Source organism: Tiliqua scincoides, chromosome 1, assembly GCF_035046505.1.
Source record: "Tiliqua scincoides isolate rTilSci1 chromosome 1, rTilSci1.hap2, whole genome shotgun sequence".
In the NCBI taxonomy this organism is placed as follows: domain Eukaryota; kingdom Metazoa; phylum Chordata; class Lepidosauria; order Squamata; family Scincidae; genus Tiliqua; species Tiliqua scincoides.
The window spans coordinates 173,567,643-173,581,266 of NC_089821.1; the positions used below are offsets into that span (position 1 = coordinate 173,567,643).

At 42.1% G+C, this 13,624-nt stretch overlaps 1 protein-coding gene and 1 pseudogene across 1 annotated transcript in view; one reads left to right on the plus strand and one right to left on the minus strand.

The window, feature by feature from the left end:
* Positions 1-13,624, minus strand: part of EYS (eyes shut homolog) — a 556,153-nt gene that overhangs the window by 391,982 nt on the left and 150,547 nt on the right. Inside the window, 7 exon segments of the mRNA XM_066622702.1 lie at positions 1,877-2,078; positions 2,081-2,238; positions 2,241-2,558; positions 2,561-2,662; positions 3,149-3,277; positions 4,486-4,717; positions 13,272-13,396. Of these exon segments, the coding sequence (XP_066478799.1) occupies positions 1,877-2,078; positions 2,081-2,238; positions 2,241-2,558; positions 2,561-2,662; positions 3,149-3,277; positions 4,486-4,717; positions 13,272-13,396 (1,266 nt within the window).
* Positions 11,104-11,223, plus strand: LOC136638137 (5S ribosomal RNA; annotated as a pseudogene).

Sequence of the window (13,624 nt, forward strand, 5' to 3'; positions counted from 1 at the left end):
GTAGAGAAAAATAGGATTGGGTTAAGGGTTTGGAGAAGTGGCTAAAGCATTCAGTGCTAGAAGCAGTTCCTTTGTTTCTTGTTTATTCTAAGGCACCAGGGTAAAGCAAGATAAGGGAAGTGGTTAAACACAGCAGAGTTACAAGACTGGAAGCACTCTTTTGGAGGTTCCAGGTGGCAATCAAGCTCTTTTTTTATCTGTTTAGTCACTTGACGTGTACATGCCAGATACCTTGTGCACAATGTTGTAAGAGGTATATAAGGAGAGCATTTGGTGACCACTCTTTCCCTCTTTCCTTTTGCCTCCTGGCATGTTGACCTTCAAGCTCTGTACCGCAGGACGGTAGGCCCAGAAGTGGGAGTATGGATTTTTAGAATGCTGCATTCATTTAGCCTGCAAGCTCACTCTGTGGAAGTCCTGAGTACAGCTAAGTAAAGTAGATTAAGTTAGAGCCTTTTAATGTTTTATTGCTGTGTATTATCCCTTGTATATTTTATTTTTGAGAACATTCGTTCTCCCTATGCAATTTAACTATTCTAAATAAACCCCTTTTTAAAATGAGCTTGGATTTGTTTGGGTGAATTTAAAGGTACGCTAAATCTACATTCAGAAGACTTTGATAAAACTCGGTTAGTTTGGGAAAGGAAAGTGATTATTTAAAGGTGTATTGGCTCTTTTGCCTGGGGCCACAAATAGAGGGGAGTGCAGACAGGCAATGGAGGAGTAACTACTGGCGTATTTGAAGGAAATAGAGTTTGAAAGAAGTCTGTAGGATGGGGCTGTGAGGCAGAGGTTCTGAGAGCCATTGAATTGGTATGCTGTGCTGTGAGACCCAATGCTAAGAGAGTTTTGAAGTAGTACTGTCTGCTGGTCCTAAAGTTGGGCTACCTAAAATTATACAGAGGCTGATCCAAACACAGCTACCATTACAAGTAGCACAAGTTCACCTCAAATGCCATTGTGATACACTGCCTGGCATTAAGGCAGAACTAAGAGCCTGATTTTCATCAGGAAACAATACATTCTGTGGCACTGGAATTTTAGATAAATGAGTTTGTGCAGGGAGTGGCTGGCAAGATAATGCTATATAGGATATCATGACAACAGAAAATGCTGATAATGAGTGCCTGTCAAGAAAATCAACCACTGAGTCCATCTGTGAAAGGCCTATATAGTTGAGATGCAAATTAAGAATCCTCTCTGAATTGATCTGCACCTGCACTGTGGACTGATAAGAATGAAGTACAACATCATTGTTGCCATTTTGTTCTTGAAAAGCACTACTTGGATGAAAAGTGGAGGATGCATCCTGAATCATTAGCTGACGGGTCTGCTTAATTGGATCGTGTGCTTTAAGTCCATATGCAGAATACGCACTGCAGTCAATTGATTCACATCAGTCAATTTCCTTGTCAAATATAAGTTTACTCTCTGAGAGGCTGGGATTGTCAAAAGTGATGGTTCTAAAGCAGTAGTTTTCAAACAGGAGACCACTGTGTCCGGGAAAAGCCCCCCCCCCCCCCCAAACTGGCACTTACTGTTCCACTGCAATGCTGCTTATTTTCCAAGCCGATCACTGCATGGGAACACTCTGGGCAGTCATGTCTATGGCCCAGCATCCCAGCAGGCTGTGCAGTAGTATGCCTGAGTAGATGTGACTTGCTCAGATCGTCCCTGTGCAGCAATCACCTAGGAAAGTAAGTAGCAATGCAGTGGAACAGTAAGTGCAGGTTAGGATGAGGAGGGCTTTTTCCAAACACTGGATCCAGCCTGTGGGCTGGGGTTTGAAGAGCCCTGCTCTAAAAGGAAGGTTTGTAAAGGCTCATTCAAGAAACAGTTCAACAAGAAACATGAGAAAAGGGTGTTTGGTTCTTACAAGGGCCCAGTAAGAAATATTCTTCTGTGAGAAATGTGTCTCTGCTTCTTTTAGTGGGATATGAAGTCAATTTTGTGAACTTCACTGATGATGCTGTTTCACAAGCTGAAGCAGATGAATACCCAGAGGTAATAGCATCAGCTCTCATTGATGTGTACCAGCTGGATAATATCACTGAGTTCATCCAGGATGCCTCATAAAATGGAGACTTTTTTTCCTATTCAAAACTTGATCTGAGAATTCATCTGAGAGTTTTATGTCCACTGCAAAACCCTGCTGTGCGTATTTGGTGCAATTTGCTAAAAGAACCAGAAGATTGAAACTTGTGAGCCCTTGGTTGAAAGATGAAACACTGATATCCTGATTTCACTGGAAAGGGATTTCTGCCGTTCACATTCCTGCATAACTGATGAGAAGTCTATCTTTTCTGAAACAGTTGCCTCCGAGGGAAAGACAAACATCACTGAGGGCATTGACAAAATCCAGTCCTCACCTATAGATACAAGGAAAACAACCAATTGCTCACTAATACCCCCCTAGTGGCAACCTAGAAAGAATAAAAAATGCACTTGCCAGAGTTGTAGGCTGCAAGCTGGGGAAGAGTAATGAGTGACTAATTCAGTCGTGGTCCCTGGTACACTACTAATTACTGAATTCATGTCTGTGGCAGATAAAGCAAAGCCTTATGGTTCTTTACTGACAAACTTTGTACAGAGTGAACAGGAACCATCATAAAGGCATTTGTGATAAATGGGGTCATATACTTATCTTGTGAGAGCACGACTACTGTTAAGTGTTGGGAGAGTTAGAACAGACAAAAGAAAATATTTCTTTACTCAGCGTGTGGTTGGTCTGTGGAACTCCTTGCCGCAGAATGTAGTGATGGTATCTGACCTGGATGCCTTTAAAAGGGGATTGGACAAGTTTCTGGAGGAAAAATCCATTACGAGTTACAAGCCATGATGTGTATGTGTAACCTCCTGGTTTTAGAAATGGGCTATGTCAGAATACCAATGCAAGGGAGGGCACCAGGATGAGGTCTCTTGTTATCTGGTGTGCTCCCTGGGGCATTTGGTGGGCCGCTGTGAGATACAGGAAGCTGGACTAGATGGGCCTATGGCCTGATCCAGTAGGGCTGTTCTTATGTTCTTAAATCCACTGAACAATCAAATCATCCCCCATAGTACAAGTGTTATGTCAGACTTTGTGTTGGGAATAGGACTTGAACAATTGTGAAGCGGGAACATCTGCTGCGAAAGTTAGTGAGGATACTTATGAATGGCACGCTATTGGTGGTTAATGTTTCCAGTCCAAAGCCTTCAAATGATATGCTGGACATTAATTTAGGCAAGCTTGAGGTTGCAAGAATCCCATGGTTGAGAAAGTCTGCCTTTTGCAGAACTTTAGAGGATAAAGAATGGGGGGAAGGGCAAGTTAGAAGAAAATAAAAATTGAACAATTTTAACCCTAAACTGGAACTGCAGCAAATTGCATTGCTATCTGAAAACCATTAATTCTCACCCAGGCATCCCATTGCAGACAAATACAGCTCCGTAAATCATATTCTTAATAAAAGTGTAAGAAAAATTTTAGTGACCTCAAGAGCTGACTAAATGCAAACCCTTGCATTATTCACATTGTGAGGGCTGCAGCCAGAACCAATAGCATTGCTTGGAAGAACTGTAGTAAATTCGGTAAATCAAATTGTTCCTGTGAATCAACAGAAAAAGAATAAATTACGGATCCATGCCATTGAGAACGTGAAGGGCCAACAAGATGAGTCTGGAGAAGTTATACAGATAATGATGCTTGCTAATTGGATCCTATTCAATTTGCTTATCCACATCAAGAAGAAATATTAGTTTGCTGAAAAAAACAAGGCAATCAAAAAAGATTAGCCAAAAAAGAAAACAGAGTATGCATTTTGAAGTTCAGTATACAAAGGCATGTTACACTCAAAATAGGCCACTGTATTCATGATACTACTCCATTTTTAATGGTTTCCATGCTAGCCAATTCTTTTTTTTCTTTCTACATCTGAGACACAAAGGAGAAAAAAAAATGGGAAGCATGCAGAACCTTGAGGAGCCTGTTACAGGCATTCTTATGTACAAACACATCAAGAGAATGGGGGAAAAAAAGATGCACACAAGAAAGATGTGAGCTAGGAAAAGAAAGCCAAGGTCTCATGAGCAAAGCACAATTATCTGCCTTCCAGTCAGGAGAGGATGGTGCTAACAGCAGGGGTAGAGACATATTATGAAGCACATCAAATTGCAGAGAAGCCAAGCCCAAATGAAAGACCAAGTAAGTTATGGAATAATACAATCTCTACAAAGAGCAGGCAAAAAGCTGGAGAAATATTGTTTTGTCCCTGATGGCAAACACACTCCTGGTCCATAAGGAGATGTAATTAACAAAGAATAGCAAGCAAAACCACCTAGACAAGACAGATGCTTAGCTAGGAAAAAAAGAGATTTTTTGAAAAGAAACAGAGCAGAAGAAATAGTGTAGTCTACAGAAAACGTGCATCCTTATCAGTGAAGAAAAACCACACATTAAAATGACAGAATTCATCAGGCTTTTATTATGATTTTTTTTTTCCTTACCTGTGAAAGTTGGCAAAGTATAAAGGTCAGAAGTCGGAAAGCTGGACCAGGCTGGGGTGAGTCCTCTCTGTAATGATTCAGTAGGGGGTACTCCTTCCATTTTGGTGATGGTTTGGTCCCACTGGGGGACTGCAGGTAAACAAGTGATATTGTTTGTTCCATCCACACAGAGATACCCAACAGGGCATGTCTGTATTAAGCAATCGTTGTAATTAAGCTCACAGCTTTGTCCCTAGAAGAGAAATTTTGAACAAGCTATTTTAAAGGCCATTTGCATTTTCAAATGTCACATTAAATGGTTCAAATTATTGCTTTCTTTTGATGTTTCAAACAATGTCTGTTTAAATAGGGTGGACCACAATTGCCAAAGTGAATCTAATCGTACTGAGGATTTTGCCTTTACCTATGGTGTGCCATAGATCTGAGCTTTTAAATTGCAATTTGATCAGGACACTAACTTCTGATCAGTGGTGTCACTAGGGGATGCGGGCCACACCGGGTGACACGGATAGGGGATGACACGCTAAAATCATGGTGTTAGGAGTAACCCCGTCATTTTATATACTGTTGGATGCGGAATTTCGAGCAGAATGCAATGCAGAAAAACAGAGTGAAATATCTCTTTTCTATCAAAAGTTATGGCCAAAAAACCAGAGAACAAAAAATGCATGGAGCCCTATGGAAAGTGAAACTGAGTCATATTGCACATTTACTCATGAGCAGGTGACCTTGCCTTAGTCCTTCGGAAAGGGCAGGCTGAGAGGAATCCAACAACACCAGAATGGTCCTGATTCAATGAATGTAGCCCAAAAAAACATCTGAGAAGGAAGTCCTTCCCTCCAAGCAGAAAAATGTATTGAGCCCTATGGAAAGCAAAACTAAGCCAAATGGGCACGTTTACTCATGTGTAAACAAATGTGCCTTGGCTCCTGGTCAGGCTAGGCAAAGGGGAATGTGAAGCCACCAGAAAAGTCCCAATCCGATGGAACTGGAGCTGAACAAATGCTCCAGAAGGCAGCCTGCTACCCCCCCCCCACTCAAAAGGATCAAAACAGAAGCTTCGGCTGATAAGATGAACCTTTTTGAGACTTGCAAAGCTGGCTGGATCCTGACAGTGATCTGGTTTAAACAGAAGTTCTTAAATTGAACTGGCATTGGGTGGGACTGAAAAGCTTACTGATTTTAGAGGAGGGGGTGTTATTGCAGGCAGGCAACAGAGGAAATACATTTGGTGGAACAGGGCTGGCTTCTGCTTATTTAATTATTTGTTTTACTTTAATTATTTATACTTTTTATTTTAATTTGCCTGATGATGTCACTTCCACCATGACATCACTTCTGGTGGGTCTTGGATAGACTGTCACTCTAAAAAGTGGGTCCCAGTGCTAAAAGTTTGAGAACTGCTGCAATAAGGTGTTAGTAAGTTGACACCCGGGGGGGGGGAGTGTGACACCACTAGGTGTCCAAAAATCACAGTTTGGAGGATTAATATCATCATGTTATATATCAATCAATGCGTAGTTTCATGCAGAATGTGTTCTATCTTTGTTCTATCAAAAGTTACAGCCAAAAAACCAGTGGGGGAGGAGTGATGGTATATCACCACACCCACCACCTGGGGTGTTGCCCCACCCACTGCATGGGGGGTGACATGCTGGCATCCCGCACCAGGTGACACGAACCCTAGTGACGCCACTGCTTCTGATCAGTTTAAACAGCAAGTATTTGCATTAAAATAAAGATTCCATAGTTCCTTTAACATGTTATATCCCCAGCACAGCTTCGTCCCCAATTCGCCTGTTTTTGGTGTAACAATATGTAACAATAGATTGGAGATTAACCAAAAGTGATATCGTAGAAGGCTGCAAACAAGGAATTTATCCTGATGCTATAATTACTTTATGTTGTGTTGCATTAAGTACACAGTTCTCTGCACACTTTAACTTGATTTGTTCAACCTGTTCCTGCCATATCCTTCCAGGACAGGCTGTTACACACTGAAATTGTAGCTGGCTCTTGAGAATGCAGAATTGTGCTGCATGTCTGAGTAGGTGCAGAATGGACTTGGATGCATTCAAGTACATTTTTGTTTTAACAGTAAGAGCACAAGCCTATGCATGCCTATTCAGAAGTACAGGTTGAGTCTCTTTATTCACGAGGGGAGGGTTTCGTTCACAGAACTCAAGTGGACAGCAATGATTGCATTAAAGCAAATCCATTTAAAAAACAAACAATGTCCCTTTGCTAGGCGATTTAAAAACAGCCTTGCTGACCTTTGTGACGTAAGACAGAGTCACTGAGGTAAAGGTTGTGATGATGAGACAGAGTCATTAGGCAGACAATCCATCAATCCGTCTCTCTCCAGGTACTTAGAAAGGCTTCACTCTGAGCCAGCAATCCCCTCCTTCACCCAGAGCACAGTGCTGGGAAAGAGTGCAAAGTGATTATCTTTCTTTCAAGATGCTCAAGGAGGGATCACTTGCCCTGGAATGAAGCTGATCTAAGTGCCTGGAGAGAGAATGATTGATGAATTGTCAGCCGGTTACCCTCTCTCACATTAACAAGGCTATTGTTAAACAACTTTTTTCCTTTAATTGAAAGAACAGAACACTTCTCATCGAGTTGAGATAAAACCGCAGGTAAAAACCCTGTGGATAATTAGGTTATACCTGTACATTCCATTGTGTTAAATGAAGCTTACTTCCAGGAAGGTGTATAGCAGGGGTGCTCAATAGGTGGATGGCGATCTACTGGTAGGTCGTGAAGCAAAATGAGTAGATCGTGGAGTGCCGACCCCCCCCCCTTCAGGTGCCTCTGGGAGGAAACGCCGGGAGTAAGGCCCATTGTACTCAAGGGTAAGTGTGGCTAGGATTGCAGCCTCACAGCCTAATCCTAGGCATGTCTACTCAGGAGTAAGTCCTGTTAGAGAACCAGGTTGGTGTAGTGGTTTGGGAATTGGACTTAGACCTGGATGATCCAGGTTCAAATCCCCCCTCAGCCACAAAGCTTCCTGGGTGACCTTAGGCCAGTCACTTTCTCTCAGCCTCACCTACCTCACAGGGTTGTTGTGAGGACAAGAAAGAGGGGAGGAGCAGCTGTGTAAACCGCCCTGAGCTCTTTGGAGGAAGGGTGGTATAAAAATGTGAATGAATGAATGAATTATACTCAGTGGGGCTCAAGGTACACAACATACATTGTACACATAAATGTTATATGTTATGATGGCGCGAACATTATAAAAAAAACTCTGGTAGCTCTCCGGGCCTTGCTGGGTTTCAAAGTAGCTCTTGAGCCAAAAAAGTGTGAGCACCCCTGGTGTATAGGATTGCAGCCTCAGAATACAACCTTTAGAAAGTCAGTCTAATGTACCCCAAAGCTTAATACTTAGTCAGCGGTTAGTTAGCAGTTTCTCTGTAAACCGCTTTGTGAACTTTTCGTTGAAAAGTGGTATATAAATATTGTAAACTACCACCACCTTTACAACCGCCACAATAGTCATCAAAGCACCATTTTCAGATGCAGATATTTTATAACTATTAAAAAAAACATACATCACTCCAAGTATCTAATATTTTTTCATATCTGCCCCAAGTGTTTTTGCTACCTTTCCTATATGACAGAAAATCATTTTCTAAACTTAGTTTCATTAATATTGTGTTACTTTTGACAAACACCGGATGAAATCAACAAGACTCTGCCACCTCCATTTGTGCTTCCAGGCATTCTGCCCTGTCGCGGCATCACTGCAACAAGTAGAGGTTGCACATAATAAACTGGAGTGCAAATATAATATACAATGAACCATACAAGGCAATGAGAAAAGTTGATAATGAAGAGAATGAGCTGACATAGGAGATGGTTTGCGCATGAGCATGTCCCAGTTATTCCAGATGATCAATTATTTTGATATTTTTGTGAGTGATACTGAAGCAGTAGTATTGGTAGTTGATAACAGAATATAATGAAATCACTTGCTCTCTTCAGAGCATAGATGTGTGATTCAATGCAGGTAAAGTGGGCTAGTGAGCATGGATAGGGTGAGGGGTATCGTGGTGGAAGGTTAGTTGGCCCCCAATCTAATTATGGTCATTATGATGTGTGTAGGAAGCACCCCACATAAACCTGTACACATGGAGGGCTTTTTTTCACTCCATCAGAGAATGTGTACCATTTAACCCTCTTCTCATGTGTGAAAAGGACTATAATGATGAAGATTTAATATCTGTAATTCAGCATGGGCTTTCAACATGACGACAAGCTGGCATCAACACACTTGGCATTCTGACTTTGAAAGATACCAGTTCCTTGAGCCAGCTATATTCTACAACTGGCACAGGACTTTGGAAACTCTGATACACTGCCTTTTATGCTCCTCATTTTTCTCTATGGCAGTGGTTCCCAAAGTCCTCCTTAGGAAAAGGGAATCACATAAGTATGTAAGGAAGGAAGGAAAAGGGAACCACACTGGGGCGGGGGGATTGCAGCAACATGATCCCCAAGATTGTGCTGCCGTCAAGGACAGGAGTTTTCATCTACCTCCAGCCAGCGTTGGAGTCCTGGGAGGTCTAGTGGTGTCTGAGAAACTCTCCACAGGGCTCCCCAAGCCTTTGTAAGTCTGAAAAATAGGAAAAACAGGCTCTTCAGGTTTTTGCATCAAAACCAGAAGTGCCCTTTTTTCTCTTTTTTACAGAGGCTTGCAGAGGCTGGAGATAAAGTGAAAAACCCCCTCCCCAGGAGCAGCGCGATCCTTGGGATTGCCTTGCTGCCTGCCTTCCTCCCCTCCCCGCCCTTTAAAGGGACATAGGCCAGTGCTTCTCTGGCTGATGGGTTGTGACCCACCAGTTTAGGAACCACTACTCTAAGGTATTTTCTCACTTAAAAAGTGCTTTCGCACAGCTCCAATTTATTTAAATGATGATTGTACAAGAGAACTTCCTGACGGCTTGAGCTCTTGGCCTTGAAAAACTTTTTTTTAAAATTTTTAAGCCTTGGCCTTCACACAAAGAGGTCAGTCTGCACAAGAAAACAAATTAGTTCATTAAAAATGGTAACAGTAACAGTGCAATCCTAACCTGCCCCTTAGGAGCCAGCACAATTCCCTTGTACTGGCTCCCAACCATCGCAAACATGCCATAAACCACTTTCACGACAACTTGGGAGTAGGACAGGCCAGTGCTGGGTTGCACCCTTGGTCACACCAAACCTGCGCGCCAGTCGGCCTGCTTATTCAGCACAGATTAGGACTGCACCCTAAGAAACCTTTGGGGGACTATATAAAATCTCTAGGCACCCCAATCCTCCATAGGATTCCCTTTTTAAGCCTGCCTCCTACCCCTGGCCATCTTTGGTAACCCAACTACCCACCTGCCATTGTGTCCGCACCTGCCTCAACTTTCCCCTGTTTTCTGCCTTTCTCTCAACTTCTGTCTGATATGGCTACCCTCTCTGCCTCTGACCCCTTGGACCTCTGCTTGACTGTTCCAGAAACTGAGACAAACCCCAGTGCTTATTTCTGAACAGGGCAGGGACCTGATTAACAGCAAGAGACTGGCATACTTATTTCTTTGAAAGCCGCAGCAGGATCATTTAAACAAAAAAAATTGCAAGAGGCCATTTCTGCAGGCCTGTCCTTTGGTTTTTATTTCTCACAAAGATCTTTTTCTATAAGAAGTCCAAATTGTGAGACTACACAGATGAGATGAAGCAGTTCAACTCTTTCAGATTTCAAATTGATGTATTATATAATACAAACTATTGGGCAGTGATAGAATAAACCACATATCATACATCACTTTGATTAAAAAAAAAACATTTTTGCAAACAGGCATTTTTCCTCTTTCAGTTAATTTTTGTTTGCTCAAAAAAAGGTTGGAAAAGAGTAGAATATACCTGAATAACTTTGCATATCTCAGAGATTTATTGTGAAGTTGACAAATAAATAATGTCTATCTACTCAACAGGAAATTTTGTTGTACACTCTTCACTGGGGATCCAGTCCAGGAAAAGAAGAAAAAAATCTGTACAAGGTAGCAGGTTTCTGTGCATGGACTCCTTTCCTGGACTTGCACACATGTTCACAAAAGGGTGTTAAAGGGGGGGGGGGAATGTTCATCCAACACCCTTAGGCTAGCCAATCCTTGAAATAAAAAAAATACTAGTACCTGATGTGGGGCAAAGGGGCAAAGCATTCTGAATCTGGAGCTGAGCCCAAAATGATGCTGGTGTGGAATCCAGCAGTTATGGTTGGAACTGGGACAGAATACCACACTGTTTACTTGTGGTATACAGCTTTTAAAAAAAGAGAAAAACTTTACCCCTTGCTTTTCTGACAACTGGTCAAAAGCAAAGAAACAGATCAAGCTCAGATCAAGCTTAATGTTTTTGTCAAATTGGGATTGTTAAACATTATTGAATATTTGAATGGTCTTGTTACAGCATAAAAACAATTTGAAATTAGGGAAAGTGTCTATATAAACCTTAAATATCAGTGATTAACCATCAAGATTTGTATTTTCAGTGAAGGTGCCAAATCAGACATCTGTCAGATAAAGACAACATATCTGAAGCAATTGTTATGACTTGACAAGTGTGACATGGTATTTTGACAAATAAATTACATCTGACAGCAACTGTTACCCTGCACATGCCCAATCTTGTCTGATCTTGGAAGCTAAGCAGGGTCAGGCCGGGTTAGTACTTGGATGGGAGACCGCCTGGGAATACCGGGTGCTGTAGGCTTATACCAGAGTCTTTCGAGACTGAAGGTTGCCAACCATTTATTTTTTTACATTTGAAATAACTGTGAGTGGCAATATGTACCATTATTACTATTTGTGGCATCACTAGGGGCTGCGGGACAAAGTGGGTGAGGCGCACAGTCAGGTGATATCACTAAAGACCAAATTTTTTTAAATCTTGGTGTTTTGGAATAATACCATCACGTCATATATCATTCAAGGAGTAATTTAATGCAGAATGCAATGCAACAAACTGCACTGAAATATCTCTATTCTATCAAAGGTTATAGCCAAAAAAAACCCCAGCAGGGGTGGGGCAATGGTATATCACCATTCCCGTCATCCAGGGTGTTGCCCCATCCACTGCATGGGAGGAGGTCCATCAAGGGGGTGACAAGCTGGCCTACTGCAGCAGGTGACACAAACCCTAGCAATGCCACTGATGATTACTACTGGAATGAGAACAAGAATAAAATGCTAGTGACCTGCAACATGTGTGTAAATAAAATATATTCATTGTGTCCTTTTTATGTACATATTTCAGCTTTGTTTTTTAAAAAATTTTTTGTTGCAGTTACAATTAAAAATGACAACCTACCTTCGCCAGCAGAATGCAGCCTTCCAAATATGCCTTTGCCAGGAAATATATTCATCCCCTTTCTCTATAAAACTGGTGGTTGGACTATACCATGCCAGACTGCAGGTGAGGGATTATATGATGAAATGTTCTACACAGAAAAATCTCCACACGTAGAAGGCTAGCATGTCAGGGAAAAGGCTAGGACAGAACACTTCTTCCTGACATCCAGTGTTCTGTTTGTTTTTTGTAACAATTTGTCATGTGAGTCCCCAACTGCAGTCTGAAGTGGTACAGTCCAGACATAGGTGTACTTTTAGTGCGAGAACTAGACCGAAAAAGCTACACAGAGCTGATCTCAGCCTCTGGAGTTTCTATCAGCCTGTGGGCCACAGGTAGCAAGTGAATTATAATTGCTCATAGGCCTACCCCTCTGTGTGCCAGTGGTTCTCTGGCATTACTCATCTGCCCCTGCTGCAAGAGCAAGCACAGTTCTGCTGCTAGTTCTCCTGCTGCACTCAGGAGGGATTGTGAACTCCAGTTCTGTTGCAAGGAAACTAGGGTAAATACTAAAACCCTATCTCTTTCAGGACATTTAAAAGAGTGCAAACATAAGAACATAAGAACATAAGAACAGCCCCACTGGATCAGGCCATAGGCCCATCTAGTCCAGCTTCCTGTATCTCACAGCGGCCCACCAAATGCCCCAGGGAGCACACCAGATAACAAGAGACCTCATCCTGGTGCTCTCCCCTACATCTGGCATTCTGACTTAACCCATTCCTAAAATCAGGAGGTTGCGCATACACATCATGGCTTGTACCCCATAATGGATTTTTCCTCCAGAAACTCATCCAATCCCCTTTTAAAGGCGTCTAGGCTAGACACCAGCACCACATCCTGTGGCAAGGAATTCCACAGACCGACCACGCGCTGAGTAAAGAAATATTTTCTTTTGTCTGTCCTAACCCGCCCAACACTCAATTTTAGTGGATGTCCCCTGGTTCTGGTATTATGTGAGAGTGTAAAGAGCATCTCCCTATCCACTCTGTCCATCCCCTGCATAATTTTGTATGTCTCAATCATGTCCCCCCTCAAGCGTCTCTTTTCTAGGCTGAAGAGGCCCAAACGCCGTAGCCTTTCCTCATAAGAAAGGTGCCCCAGCCCCGTAATCATCTTAGTCGCTCTCTTTTGCACCTTTTCCATTTCCACTATGTCTTTTTTGAGATGCGGCGACCAGAACTGGACACAATACTCCAGGTGTGGCCTTACCATCGATTTGTACAACGGCATTATAATACTAGCCGTTTTGTTCTCAATACCCTTCCTAATGATCCCAAGCATAGAATTGGCCTTCTTCATTTCTAATTAGAAACATTTCTAATGAATATAATTAAAAATTACTACATTTAGGAAAGTTTTAAAATGATCTGAAATTGACCCTACCAAAGAAAAATAGCACAAATCCTTACCACAAATCCTGGTTTGCAGTAACAGGTATAACCCAAGCCTGGTTCATTCTGGATGCAAATTCCATTTCTACAAGGGTTTGTTGCACATTCATTGATATCCTCTTCACAGTTGATGCCTTCCCAGCCTGTCACGATGGAAAACAATGAATGCTTCACTGACCTTTGCTCATGCAATAGCAATATTAAAAGTAAATACTTAAGTATGTTGGAACAGAGAAAATGCCAGGAGTTTGGGATGTAAGGAATAGCTTTAGAAAGTCAATTAGGGCTAACTACATGGTATGGGTAGCTGCATGCAACTTTGCCTAGTACAGTATTTCTTTTTAAATGCAGAGGGAGAAAAAATCAGCTTT